Genomic DNA, 14,695 nt, shown 5'->3' on the forward strand with positions numbered 1-14,695 from the left:
GTGTCTCACTCGTTTACTTCAATTAAAGATTTCTACCAAAATAATAAATATTCTGTAATACAAGAGAAAATAAATCGAATCATTGTGTTGATCCTCTGGTGCTGAAGGTCACAAAGAAGTTTAGAAGCAAATTAAATCAAATAATTAAAATAATTTAATTAAAGTCACAATGATCTCAATTATTATTATTATTATTATTATTATTATTATTATTATTATTATTATTATTATTATTAATAGCTCTTTTGTTCTGAACCTCAGACTCATCTGATTCTCACACAATAAAATAATTAGGATGAAAAGTTGACTAATAAAATCTGACTTTATTTCAGCTGTAGAATTGATGCAAAGTGAAATCTGTTGAAAGTTTTTCATGTAATCAGATTTATTTAATTCAGTTTTAAAGATTCAGCAAACGAACAGAATCAAAAACAATTCAAATGAAACTGAAGTGACTGATGATCAGAAACAGAAAAGTACAGATGAGTGTTAGTATAAACTGATAATAAACAGTCACTAAACCTGTAGAAGTGAGTCAGAGTTAAACAGACTGTAGGGGGCGCTAAAGATTTAATAATGAAAAGTTTCAGGTTCATTTTAAAACCTTCATTTCTACATGTTCAGAAATCTGGATGTGTCTAAACTCAGTTTGTTTATTTTCTACTGAATAATTTTTATAAAGATTAAAATCAAAATATTTAACACGAGTTTTATTAAAATGTTAAAAGCTAAAAGTAAGTGATAACAAACAGAAGAACACATTAATGTCTCAGTAAGATCTCACTGTTAGGAATAAAGCAGGTGTTTATCTGATGAGGTTCCAGTAAACACTCCAGTGTTCCTCCTCCTGAAGACCTGAGAAGATGAAGATTCACGTGTAAGATATTAGTGTAGCTGAAGATAAACACAGAGCATTCTGGGTAAATAAATATAAACTAACTCCAGACTCGTACCTGTGTTTATGTCGGGACCAGGATCCGTCCTGAGAACAACAAACAGACAGATGAAGATCAGAGATCAGGTTCAATGGTTTATTAATAATTGATTTTATTCATGATCTAATCCACAGATGTTCTAGATGATTCCTGGAGGTTCAGTCACTGACCTGAGGATTTCTTCCTGTAGTAGATGAATCCAGCAGCTGAAAGCACGACCCCCAGAACCAGACCTGACGCTCCGATAGCAATCTTACTCTTATCAGGTTCAGACATGGACGGATCTGAGACACCCACAGGGATTTAATTAATATATAACAGAAATATATTATTATTACTGATGTAACATCAGGTCTTATTTTTCTGATGACTTGTTAAAAGTCAATTTCTCAGTTTTGTGGACTTAGATATGTAGATCAGACTGTAGACCAGACTGTAGATCAGACTGTAGATCAGACTGTAGATCAGACTGTAGATCAGACAGTGGTAATGAGACTCACCCCATTTATAGCTCATGGGTTTTTTGAAGCTGGCGTGTTCCACCACACAGGAGATCTCCTCTCCAGACTCAGGTGTGTACTCCAGGTGTGAGTGGATCTGATAGTACCAGTCTCCATCAGCCATCTCCTCAGTGGACGTCTGACCTCCTTTAACCTCCTTACCGTTCCTCAGCCAGGTCACTTTGATGAGTGGAGGGTAGAAGTTGTAAGCGCTGCACATCAACATGGCAGGATGAGAGCCGTCTGATTTCTTCACCAACTTCACTTTAACCTGAGGCTCAACTGTAGAAATAAACCACAGATAATAATAATAATAATAATAATAATAATAATAATAATAATAATGTGTAACAGGTCATCAGTTGTATTTAGAAGCTACAGTTGAGCAGCTCAGTGAATAAAATCTATTTATTTTAATGTGTGAAACTAATCTATTATAAAATAAAGATAAATGTGTTTCAGGGATACAGAAAGAGGAAATAGTGTAAATATTACAGAATAAAAGTTTTTATGTTAGTAAAATAATCTCACCTGTTTTACTCAGAACAGCGCTGTAGTAATTCCCAACATTAGGTTTACAGACAGTTTCCACCTGGGCTTTTCGTGCTTGTAGATCTGCAGTGTCTTTGTTCCATACCTCTGCGTTTCTGACACCAGTCTCAGTGTATCCCACAACCTTCCCCAGAGTGCTGTTAAACTCAGCGTATTTAATCTTGTTCATGATGTAAGACTCTATGAACTCCATATCACTGAGATCATCTTTATTCCAGTAACACCAACGTGGAACTGACAGGTGATCTCCATCTGAGAGAAAATAACAACAAAACATTCACACTGCTGAAACAAAGTAAAATGTTATTTAACATTTAACACTAATTCTGTCTTTAAATCTGCTTTTAAACACAACTATAAATAAATAAATAAATCTCCGCTTCTGTAAAAGGTTCAGTGTTAAATGTAATTAATATCTGTTTCCTTCTAAACATATGTTTTCATTCTTTTCTGAACAATAAACAAAATAAATCATTATTTCATTAACATTATATCATTAACATTATTACAGTAAGATTATTTAATTAACATTATTTCATTAACATTATTACAGTAAACACTCACTGGCTGTGTTCAGGATCGCAGACTGGACGATGAACAGAATCAGGAGCCTGAACATTGTTTCTTCTCTGAGTCTCAGATCTGACTGAGGAAAGTACAGAAGATCTACTGTAATACACACACACACACACACACACACACACACACAGTCACATGTTACCAGGCAGAATTTAATCCAATTTTATTCTCTCTAAAAACTGCACAGGGGCAAAATTGTAAAAAAATAAAAAATAAAGAAATAAATAAACAACAACTATGATAATGAATTAAATAATAATAATAATAATAATAATAATAATAATAATAATAATAATAATAATAATAACATTGTTTTTACATGTAGTTAGGGATGAACATGAGATGTTTTGGTGTGATGTTTATGTCCTTGTTAATTATAAATTGTTAGTAAAAATAGTTTGTATCACAGTTTTGTGTTTAAATTGTTTCTTCTTTATTCTTACATTCTATAAGTTTCTGTATGACAATAACACAGAAACTACTGTCCAAGTTATCAGACTGTTAGACATGACTGGTCTACACAAGTGTCTTTTTTTTTTAAATTATGTTTCATTTTTCAATCACACATCTGCACATTAAAATAACATCAAATCAATAAAAAATGCCTTTTATTCTGACACCTGCCCTTTGCCCTCTCACTCACCTTTCACCTATGACCTCACTCCTTCTTCTACCTTGGTTTTTGAATGGAATCTAACATTGAACATGGAATGTAACATTCACTCACTCATCTTCTACCGCTTATCTGAACTACCTCGGGTCACGGGGAGCCTGTGCCTATCTCAGGCGTCATCGGGCATCAAGGCAGGATACACCCTGGACGGAGTGCCAACCCATCACAGGGCACACACACACACACTCTCATTCACTCACACACTCACACACTACGGACAATTTTCCAGAGATGCCAATCAACCTACCATGCATGTCTTTGGACCGGGGGAGGAAACCGGAGTACCCGGAGGAAACCCCCGAGGCACGGGGAGAACATGCAAACTCCACACACACAAGGTGGAGGCGGGAATCGAACCCCGACCCTGGAGGTGTGAGGCGAACGTGCTAACCACTAAGCCACCGTGACCCCCCCGTAAACTAAAAGTAATTTAGCTACTTAAATTTGAATCTATATAAATATTAGTAAAATATTTCTTACTATAGGTTTTATTTTTATGTTTAGTTAATATTTTTCCTAACAGAATATCAGTCTTTATATATATTGTTTATTTTAAAAACGTTCGGTATTTAACTATGTGCTAATTCTAATAACTGTGATGCTAATAGACTTTAATGTTGTCTCTAATAAAACTGTTTTCTGAAATAATATTAGAGAAACAGAAGTTTTTGTTAAACCTGAACAGGTAAAAAAAAACACACACACACACTCACACATACACACACACACATTACATAAGTGTGTGTACAGGTTTTATTCTAACTGTTAAATCAGAACTGATTGAGAGATTGTTAAATCCACCATCATTCAGTAAAACAGTGAATGATTATTGATTATTATTGTGATGCACTTTTGCTGTTTCACATTATTTCATGTTGTATCTTTATCACATGAATAAAACTTTCCTATAAGAGCTTCACACCTTACAATAACTTATAGTGAAATAACAGAAGTACAGAATAGAGTCAGATAGTCGTTGTTATCTCCTATTAAATCACTGAGCACTAAAACTCCTACAACATCTCACATTCTGTCTGTAATGTAACACCAGAGACTAAGTTCAGGATTTACTGATTGTGGTGATTATATCATCGTCCTAAACGTGTCCTGAACACAAAATAAACACTTTTCTCTTTACACCAGTTACCTGATTCCAGTAACAGTGAAGTTTTAAACCCAACACCAGGTTTATCCAGTGAAGCTCCCTGAGGGGACGGGACACTTATCATATCAACCAAATGTTCAACCTTTAACATGTAGAATTAAAATGTACTTTTAATATTTACATTTAACATTTATATTTTACACTGAAACTGATTTTTTCACTGTTATTAGTGTTACATACAATTTAATGTAAGAGACTGAGTGCAAAAAACTTGGACATGAATAAATATAAAAAATAGACCAAATAAAATGATGTTTGTGCTACAGAGAGCAGGTTAGCAGGTTGTCTAAACTTGTGTCTTAAACTAAGTGTCTGAGTGTCGAGAGACAATCAGAAAAAGTCTGCAGGTTGTCGCTGCTCTACTGCAGGTTTACTGTTAAATCCGTTGGTCTCTAAGAGAAAAATGAAGACCGATTTTCATTTTTTTAGTAGTTTTAATCTGAACATCTGAACAACACTTATTGCATGTGATGTGTGATCAAAAGTACTTCAAACTGGACTACAGATTATTTTTAATTTTTTTTATTTTTACTGGTGCAACAAATGTCTCTGTGTGGAAGAAATCACCTGATCACACATTTTCACATAAATAAAGTTGATTTATTTTATTATTTGTAAGAATTCCTGTTCATATTCACTTTCCTTCTCTCCTCTAACATCAATTAGACATTTCTATAAATGACAAACACTTTAACAGATTTATGCAGTGAGTTTAGAAGAATCCAACACACAGTTGTACAGAGGAACAGATAAACACTTCAGTGCTCTAACAGATGACTGAAACTTTAGTTGATGGCAGGAATCTAATGCGTCTCTTCACCTCTGTCTGAAACACAGAGACAGGTTTGTGTCAGCGCTGTACACTTTATCAGATATAATACATGTGATGTTTAATTGTTTCAGTTACCTGAAGCTTCAGTTACACTGGTTTCCTTTAACCAGGAAGAAAGTTCCAGTAGCGACTCCGAGCAAACCTACAAACAGACCAACACCACAAAACACAGACGGACCAACACTGGGAAGTTCAACATTCACCTCTACACACACACAGATGCACACACACACACACACACACACACACACACACACACACACACACACAGAGGGTTATTTCTGTACTTAATAAAGACAGAATCAGTATTAAACACTCCTCACGTCTCACCCCATGTCCTGGTGTCAGGTGAATCCAGCGCCTTGTGCTCCACTGTGCAGGTGTAAATGTCTCCTTCCTGTGGGGTGAAGGACAGGTGAGAGAACTGGTTGAAGGTGTTGTCTTCATTTGGGTAGAACTGACTGAGTGTGGATTTGTCCGTCACGTCTTCACCGTTCTTGGTCCAGCGCACAGTAACATGTGGAGGGAAGAAACGTGTGAAGTGACAGATGAGTGTGTTCTCTGAACCCAGCTGCATCTTTTGTTTGGGGTAGATGGAGTTCTGTGGGGCATCTGGGCAGAAATATAAACCACAAAATCATCAGTGTTATAACTCTGAGTCTGTGGTATGTTTATTATTTCTCCTGATTGTCTCTAACTTCTAATCACCAACAGATCAGGAATATTTTAAACATTAAGTGTTTAGAAGACAGAAGCTTTATTATAGGTTTATTAAACCTCAATTCAAAGTTTATAAACAAATGACAGAAGAAACCCTTGAACTGTGATTAGTGACAAATCTGCCCTCTGATTGTGTTCAGTACTCAGTTATGTGTTATCTCTCTGCATCATTGTCCAGTAACCAATTATACAATCTACTGTTAGCACTGTGTGTGTGTATGTGTGTGTGTGTGTGTGTGAGTGAGTGAGTGAGTGAGTGAGTGAGTGAGTGAGTGAGTGAGTGAGAGAGAGAGAGAGAGAGAGAGAGAGAGAGATGTTTGAAAGATTTATCAGTGTATTTATATTTAAACACATCATTAGTTCTCTGATTGTAACTGAGTTTAAACTACATTTGAGTTTAAACTACAATTCTCTATAAATAAATCTAATTAATTAAATATTTGATGTTCCAGATCAGATAACTGTATTAATGATGTGATTCACTGTGTGATGTTTTATTAAACACTAAACTGAATATAAACACTGTACTATAACTGTACTGTAGTGTCAGTGTTTATTCTGTAGGGTTCAGTATATTAATGTCTTTATAATGTAATTATTAAAGTTTACTGACAGTTTAAATACTCAGAACTTCAGAACAGTCAAATCTACAACAAATATAACAGATTCATGTAAATTATTTTATATTAAATGTATAAAAGCTCCTTTGTGTACAGTGAGTTACTCACCCTGAGGCACAGGCATGTCTTTAAAGTCTTTTTTCCACGCGTCTAAGTTGTGTTTACAGACGCCCATGTTAGCCTCGGCGTACTCGTATGCTCCGGGGAAGTCGATAGGATCAGAGAATGGAGGCAGCGCATCTACTCCCTTCTTCTGTTTAAAATCTGCATAAAACCGCTCCTCTCCATCGATCCCCACCATATACTCCTCATCAGTGTCTGAACAAGCGACTAAATCCAGTGTGTGTTGTTTAACTGAAATTCACACAGAAACAAAATCATGTTTAAACATCAGATTATCAACAGATTCATTAAACTTTATTATCATTTATAAAACATTGTGATGATCTGAAACAACGTGTTTAATATAAATCCAGTTAAAACACCGACATTATGACGATTTAATATCATTAATAAATATTTACATGAATAAACTCTGACTTACCGCCTGCTTCAGTGTCCGTCACACACATGAGTGTGAAGAAGATCAACAATAACTTCATCCTGGATTGTGAGTAAATCAGCAGCTCAGATGAACCTCACTGAACACTGACTGAACACTCAGACTGAATACAGACAGAAATACAGAGGAGTGAAGAGTCAAGCAGAAATCATCCAATCACAGCGTCCCATCACTCACACGTCATCAGTGTCCAGGAAGAGACTCAGATGAGTTTTACACACTGAGGACTGATGACTAAAACACAAACAGGGAAAGAACAGAAATGTTGTGAGAAAAAAACAAACAAACAAACAAACAAACAAACAAACAAACAGATTGTTTGTTTTTAATGAAAGCATGAAAATGAACTCTAACATTAATTGGAGAAAAAGAGAGAAGGCAATAAATTAGGAACAGTTTTTTTGTGAAGATTCTGTGAAATATAATTATATTTAAATTTAAAGTTTAATAAAATAAAAGATTTATAGAAATTTAAGGAATTAAAATGAAAGGAATTCCTAAATGTTGCTCAGTGGTGTTTTTTTTTCTTTTTCTTTTTATGTTCTTGATGTAATTTATACGGTGTCTGAAGGAAAAAAGGTTGTGTGCTATTTTATGTTTTTATTATTAATTTTATGCACAAAAATTCTAATAAGATTAAAAATTTAAAAGGTATTTATTCTATAAGTGACATATATTTAAGTAGTTTATCAGTAAACACGTCTCTGTGTCTCTTTTCCTGTGGATTAATCTAACTGTGTTCTATAACATTCACATGAGATCTAAAGCACATGTCGTGTCACAGCCCTGTAGTTTAACTATGGCATGTTTTTATTTATTTAAAATCTGCAAATTAAAACATTTAAAATTTTCCCAAAACTATAAAATGACATTTAGTTATTTAACTCCACTGAAGGACTGATGAGGTCCGAACAGACGACGACATCCTCCATGATGTGACTGAATCAGAACACAGTGTCTCGTGTGTCCTGAAAATCCCATAATGCAGTGCGTCAGAGTTCTGACCCTTCTGACTCCAACAGATTTAATATTTAAGAGTTATTTGTGATGGTTTGTAAATTGTTGCTAAAATCAGCGAGCTAATACAGAATCCATTTATATACTAGTGCAGCTAATTAATAGCCAGTGTGCTAACAGATAATCTCTTTAATGTGGTGGATTTTTATAACAGTGACCTGTGAGTGTACGACAGCATGAATTAATACAGACAAACATACGGCTGCTGAAGTCTCTCATTGTTTCTCTTCCAATAATTTAGTATATATTAAAGAGTGATTCTCAAGAAAGTGTATTTTAATCTTCTCCTGAACGTCAGCAAGACTAAGGAGTTGATAGTGGACTTCAGCACAAAGCAGGAGCGGTCATACCAAACGCTAAACATCAACAAGACTCCAGTAGAGAAAGTGGACAGTTTCCAGTACCTAGGTGTTCACATCACACAGGACCTGTCTTGGTCCTGTCACATCAACACACTGGTGAAGAAGAAGGCCCGGCAGCGTCTGTCCCATCTGAGACGCTTAAGTGACTTCAAACCATCCTCTCAGGTGCTAAAGACCTTCTACACCTGCACCATTGACAGCGTCCTCATGGGTAGCATCACTTCCTGGTTCGGGAAGCACCATGTAGAACAGGCAAGCTCTCCAGAGGGTGGTGCGGTCAGCTGAACGTACCATCCAAACCAAGCTCCCTGATCTGCAGGACATCTACAGCACGCGGTGCCGAACCAGAGCCAGGAAGATTGTAAAGGATCTCAGCATCCCAACAATGGACTCTTTTCTTGTTGCGTTCAGGGAAACGCTTCCGCTCCTTGAAAGCAAATACAGAGAGAATGAGGAGAAACTTCTTCCCGCAGGCCATTCGTAGTTTACACCCAGGATCTAGTACTGGACCTCTCCCTCCATCTTCACTGTTTTTTTGCACACCTTTTTTGCACTGACACTTTAACTCTAGACTGTCACTTTAACTCTGGACTGTCACTTTAACTCTAGACTGTCACTTTAACTTTGGACTGTCACACCACAGTGCCACTTTATACACTTTATACACACCATACTGCACATTGACACTTTAAGGACAATCATGAAAAACCATACACATTTATGTATATATGTATATTTATCTATATGTATATACATTATTTTTTTCACATATATTTTCATATTTTATATAGTTTTATATAGTTTATATTTGTTTATTTATCTATCTCCTTTTGGTTTTTGGTTTATTTTTTTTTACCCCAATTGTATTCGTTTTATGCTTAAATACCGGACAGATGTAAAAGGCATTTCACTGCATGTTGTACTCTGTATGTGACAAATAAAATTTGATTTGATTTGATTACATAAAAACGTATACATGGGGTTTGAACTCCAGGTCCACCAAGCTGCCACTGCTAGGCCCCTAAGCAAGGTCCTTAACCCTCAATTGCTCAGTTGTGCAAATTGTGCACGGTGGCTTAGTGGTTAGCACGTTCGCATCACACCTCCAGGGTTGGGGGTTCGATTCCCGCCTCCACCTTGTGTGTGGAGTTTGCATGTTCTCCCCGTGCCTCAGGGGTTTCCTCCGGGTACTCCGGTTTCCTCCCCCGGTCCAAAGACATGTAGGTTGATTGGCATCTCTGGAAAATTGTCCGTAGTGTGTGATTGCGTGAGTGAATGAGAGTGTGTGTGTGTGTGCCCTGTGATGGGTTGGCACTCCGTCCAGGGTGTATCCTGCCTTGATGCCTGATGATGCCTGAGATAGGCACAGGCTCCCCGTGACCCGATAAGCGGTAGTTCGGATAAGCGGTAGAAAATGAATGAATGAATGAAAGTCACTCTGGATAAGAGTGTCTGCTAAATGCCGTAAATGTAATTCAGGATTCACTGTGAATCAGTGAGTGATAATAAAGTGATATCACACTGACTTTATACTGAATATCAACACGGCTGTGGTTCGTCTGTAGTCACGTGTTGTAGATAATCTCAGCTACAGAACTGATTTTATACAACAGTCCTAGAAAGAAGAAATGAATATCATAACTAACATAGTGACTGTATAGAGTGTAGCAGTACCTGACGTTTCACACACTTGGGACAAAGGTTCTGTTTATTTTTGCTCCACTAGCAGAAAAAGCTCATGAAGAAGCTACGCTCACTTTATAGCACATGAGTTATAATTAGCTCACATTGATTTGTACAAAGGTGGTTCAAGTGAGATTTCCTTCTCTTCTTTTTCATCTTTTTCTGTTGAGATTCATCATTTAAGTCATAAGTTATATTCCTGAAAAGTATCATGTCCGTGTCCTGTCATGATGTCACCAGCTGAACAAATATACTGCAGTACTGTATTAAATACACAGACTAGTACGACACTTAACCAATCAGATTATAGAACTGGACCTAATATGTGATGATAAGAGACCTGAGTCAGGTGTGCGGAGGTCTGAAGGTGATACGCTATGATGACCGATTATGGAAGATGATGCCTAGTGCCTTAAAGAAAGCAGCCATGAAGGAAGCAGGCTTTCAGTCGGAATGATCCTCATCATCATCCTCATCATCATCATCTCTTCACTCCACTGATCTCTTCACAGTAACATCATGTTGAATGATATAACATTTATTTATTTCACTCAGCTTTGTACCTTTGGATCAGTCTCTTGTCATTAAAGTCTTATTATTCAGTCATTCAGTCAAATCACACTTACAGTAACTAGACAGGTTTTAGACATCAAAGTAACACAGACACGTCTGTTTCTGATGAAATAGTTTTTAAGTATATTATTAAATTTACAAATCATTCACTTCATCACCAGCTTTATTCAGCTTCAGCAACATGCCACAGGTTTTTACAGAAGAGTCACAGTGTGATTTATTCCTCTGTTATCTATAGTAAAAGATTCTCTTGTCAGTGACTCACTGTCTCTCAGTACTGTCTTACACACATGCACTATATGTATAGTGTGTTAGTGTATTTAGTTGTGTTGTCTGTAGCTCCAGCGTCCAGGAGGAACACTGTTTCATTCCACTGTGCACTGTATAACCAGGAAATAGTTAACCAAATGCTCAGTGACTCTATGAATGAGTAAATAATAAAAGGTAAAAGAAAGACACCTTTAAGTAAAAACCGATGACAGTCCTGTGGATACGACCTACACTTTGACACTTTGACTCCCTCATCTTTCTCTGGATCACTCAACATCGCCTGTTCTACTGTAGTATTTATTTATGCACTATTTTTTTCTACATGATTAAGACAGTCAAAACAGTATGACAGCAAATTTATAAAAGTTCTCACATACATATTTACACCAATTTACTCACTGATATTCACTAATACATGTTACTGGAAAAATAAACTATTCATTTTCTGATAGACTAATAAATCTATTCAGAATGTTCCATGTCATTTAAACACAGAGCATTAAGACGTTGTGGAAGATGTGGATTATTTACAGCTTTACATCTCGCTCTGTTTCATGGAGGAACAAAGTGAAAATATTTACAGAACAAAAACACAGTTGCAAAACCTGCTCGTGATGAATATGACCAGTTCAGCCAGTAGGAAATCTCTGTGTCTGTTACATCATCTGTTACTGGAAGGTGGATCAGTTCTAACTGACTGATATTCAGTGTTTCACTTTTCTCAGCCTGTGTGTGAAGTGAAATCCCAGTGGTGACCTTTGTTCATTACTTCTCTTTCTTTCTTTGTGTTTTTTAACACTAAGTGAACTAACTATGCTAAGTATCAGCTGTTCCTTAGTAATGCATGTTTTTTTTTATTTTCTCCAACCTTATAGAATTAGATTGAACAATTTTTCCCTTTATAATAAATGAAGTCTACAGACCACTGTTCTATTAATACATATAACTTTTGCTTAAAATGTACATTTTTATATTTTGTGCTATTTTATTAGCTTCAGCAGGTTCTCCATGATCTCTGTTAATTTCTTCTCACCTTTATTTTTCTCCATAATGTAGACATATAATATAACAGGATGAGAGGAAACCATTGTAATAAGCTTGTTTTAAATGCACATTAAACAGAAAGGGGAACTGATTTGCAGGAAGGAAGTAAACTTCTAATTGTGGAACTGAAGAAACGCATGACCGCAGGATTAGTTTGAAGAATTTTTAAGAATTGCACTTATTTACATGTTTGCTTTTGCATATTCTTTACCACTGCTGTTGTATTTCATTTCATTTCTATGGTGTTGCTACAGTAGGTGGTTGTAGATGTAGATGTGTAGGTTGTTGTTTCTTACATGTCTGCTATGTTATTCCAGGTGGTTACTAGAAAATCCCTGAAGTTGTTACAAGGTGGTTGGTGTATTATCCCTGGTAGTCATTGCTATCACACAGAATCTGTGCTATGGCAAGATCTTCCAGTGTAACACAAAAACCATCAGCTAGCTTGGTGTTATGACGGAGTGTTACTGAGGATTTAAAACCTTCATGGGCATCCATCTGTTTCCCTGCATAGACATTATCACTGAACAAGAACCAGGTCAAAGAGGAACATCATCTGGCAGCTTGCCCCTATGATACAGTGATACTCACAGGAAGGAGAGTGACTGCACTAAGAAGCCAACAAAAGATACAGCTCAGAAGCTACAGGATGTGCTCACATGTAGAGTCAATGTTGTCAGAGAAAACAAGCTGGAAATACTTGACCTTAGATTTTATCTTCTGCAGAAAACATTTGATTTCATTGCTGGCAATGATGAACTCATCTCAAATAGGATTGGGAAAACAAACCTAAACCAAATCATACACACAATCAACCAGCAGCAGGACCTCACTTGGGGACATGGAAGAAAACCATCAGATTACAGCTTAGGCTCTTCACTATCACTGCTAAAATCCATTAACACCTTCAGTGTGAACTGGCCAAAGAACTTGCTGACTTGCTCATCTACTCCCTGGGAATCCATACAAAATATATATTTTTCTTCTGCAGCAGTGAACAAAGATTTTTTCCTATGTTACCCCTTTCACCTCATTTTAGTTTTTAGTTTACATGAACAGGACCCAGGGGAGTTGCAAGGCCTGCTGCTTTTGGACAGTCATTCTTAATGTAGCCACAACTGCAGCAGTGATGAAGCTTTTGACACCTACAGTATGTTCATAAATTCCCCTTTTCCACCAAAATGAACCGGGTGCTGTTTCAGAGCTAGCGCTGGTGCTGGTTCGAAGTTGGCTCCACTGGTGAACCTTCTAAGAACCGGTTTGCCTTTCCATCGGTTAGAGAGCATCACAGAGCCGAGTCTGACGTCACTGTATACAATGTTATACAGCAACATACTGTAAGTGCAGCAGCAGCAAAAACAAACGCAACATCAACAATGGCGGATGTTACTTTACTGTTAATGCTCATGGCTTTGCTGACCTACATTGGCATCCAAACTTAAAATGATTTAAAAATGGTGTTAACAACGTTCTCTTTTGTCTTGTTGGTCACAGTAACCCCGCCCCCAGCCCTGCTTCCAGCCCCTGACCACTTTTCCTGGTTCAGAGCCGGTGCTCTGGGTGTCAAAAAGAAAGAACTGATTTTAAATTAGGCTCCGAACCAGCACTCAAACTGCCTCGGTGGAAAAGGGGCAATAGTGTGTTCCTTAGGACCACAGACTCTACATGCTGAGCTTAAGTGAGTTGGAAATTCAATCCATAAACTTGAATCTATGAATCCCAGTTCACAAAGAGAGAACCCAGTCCATGCTCACTATATGCTGTAGACTGATGTCAGTAGTGGTAGCAGAATGATTTGCTGCTGCTCTTGGGCATGAAACAGAGTTAGGGCTGGAAGAACTCCCAGGAGGTTGTGTTGCTCAGAGGCAATGCAAGCTTAGCTTCAGACATGACTCACTTTGGTGATCTCTGATAGTAATTCAGCTGATCCTGAACCTCTGCAACATTTCACAGCTTAAACTGGGAAGACAGAGCAAGGTCTGGATCTGGCCAATGTGAAAAGATCATCATCACAATCTATGGCTTTAGTAAGCTGACTCCAGTAATCCTTCACACACTCACTTATGTTTCTGGGACAGTGTTATTGAAGTCAGCCAAATCACTGATATATCAATACATCTCTCACTTCGCAAGCTAATCTACTCTCTGTGTAGATAACTGGACATCATAATCTCCCACTCACACACACTGAACTTATCAGAACAATCACTGCAGAGGAGCAGGGTGGAGAATATTATGCACTACATACTGTTGTACTTCCAGTTTCAGGTTTGATGCTCACTCAGAGAACTGAGATTGGGCTGGATATATCTTACAGAGTTAAGGCTATGAAAGATACAATGGAAAGTGGCGTGACCTCAAAGATAAGAAAGGTCACAGTTTAGTACAATTTTTAAAAGTGAGTGACGTGACGTACGGCTAAGTACGGTGACCCGTACTCAGGATTTGTTCTCTGCGTTTAACCCGTCCAAAGTGCACACACACAGCAGTGAACACACACCCGGAGCAGTGGGCAGCTCTTTATGCTGCGGCACCCGGGGAGCAGTTGGGGGGGTTCGGTGCCTTGCTCAAGGGCACCTCAGTCGTGGCCGACCCGTGACTCGAACCC

The 14,695-nt window shown here is 37.4% G+C and overlaps 2 protein-coding genes across 2 annotated transcripts; both read right to left on the reverse strand.

The window, feature by feature from the left end:
* Positions 1–360: 360 nt before the first annotated feature.
* LOC132853909 (HLA class II histocompatibility antigen, DR beta 4 chain-like) lies at positions 361–2,656 on the reverse strand. The gene is made up of 6 exons (XM_060881949.1): positions 2,552–2,656; positions 1,967–2,239; positions 1,436–1,717; positions 1,106–1,219; positions 954–982; positions 361–855 (listed from the first exon to the last, which is right to left on the reverse strand). The coding sequence occupies exons 1-5, from the start codon at positions 2,604–2,606 to the stop codon at positions 960–962; spliced, it is 747 nt and encodes a 248-aa protein (XP_060737932.1). The 5' UTR covers positions 2,607–2,656; the 3' UTR covers positions 361–855; positions 954–959.
* Positions 2,657–4,982: 2,326 nt separating this feature from the next.
* Positions 4,983–7,269, reverse strand: LOC132853911 (H-2 class II histocompatibility antigen, A-Q alpha chain-like). The gene is made up of 5 exons (XM_060881954.1): positions 7,121–7,269; positions 6,685–6,930; positions 5,567–5,848; positions 5,312–5,441; positions 4,983–5,230 (listed from the first exon to the last, which is right to left on the reverse strand). The coding sequence occupies exons 1-4, from the start codon at positions 7,176–7,178 to the stop codon at positions 5,320–5,322; spliced, it is 708 nt and encodes a 235-aa protein (XP_060737937.1). The 5' UTR covers positions 7,179–7,269; the 3' UTR covers positions 4,983–5,230; positions 5,312–5,319.
* Positions 7,270–14,695: the final 7,426 nt, after the last annotated feature.

This window comes from Tachysurus vachellii, chromosome 11 (assembly GCF_030014155.1).
Source record: "Tachysurus vachellii isolate PV-2020 chromosome 11, HZAU_Pvac_v1, whole genome shotgun sequence".
In the NCBI taxonomy this organism is placed as follows: domain Eukaryota; kingdom Metazoa; phylum Chordata; class Actinopteri; order Siluriformes; family Bagridae; genus Tachysurus; species Tachysurus vachellii.

Excerpts from the sequence above, each read along its gene's own strand:
- LOC132853909 (XM_060881949.1), bottom strand. The coding sequence starts at position 2,606 with ATGTTCAGGCTCCTGATTCTGTTCATCGTCCAGTCTGCGATCCTGAAC. Across the intron at positions 1,718-1,966 it reads CGCTGTTCTGAGTAAAACAG|TTGAGCCTCAGGTTAAAGTG; the intron begins GTGAGATTATTT and ends TTATTTCTACAG. Across the intron at positions 983-1,105 it reads CTACAGGAAGAAATCCTCAG|GACGGATCCTGGTCCCGACA; the intron begins GTCAGTGACTGA and ends TGTTGTTCTCAG.
- LOC132853911 (XM_060881954.1), bottom strand. The coding sequence starts at position 7,178 with ATGAAGTTATTGTTGATCTTCTTCACACTCATGTGTGTGACGGACACT. Across the intron at positions 5,849-6,684 it reads AGACATGCCTGTGCCTCAGG|ATGCCCCACAGAACTCCATC; the intron begins GTGAGTAACTCA and ends ATTTCTGCCCAG. Across the intron at positions 5,442-5,566 it reads ACCTGACACCAGGACATGGG|AGGTGAATGTTGAACTTCCC; the intron begins GTGAGACGTGAG and ends GTGTGTGTGTAG.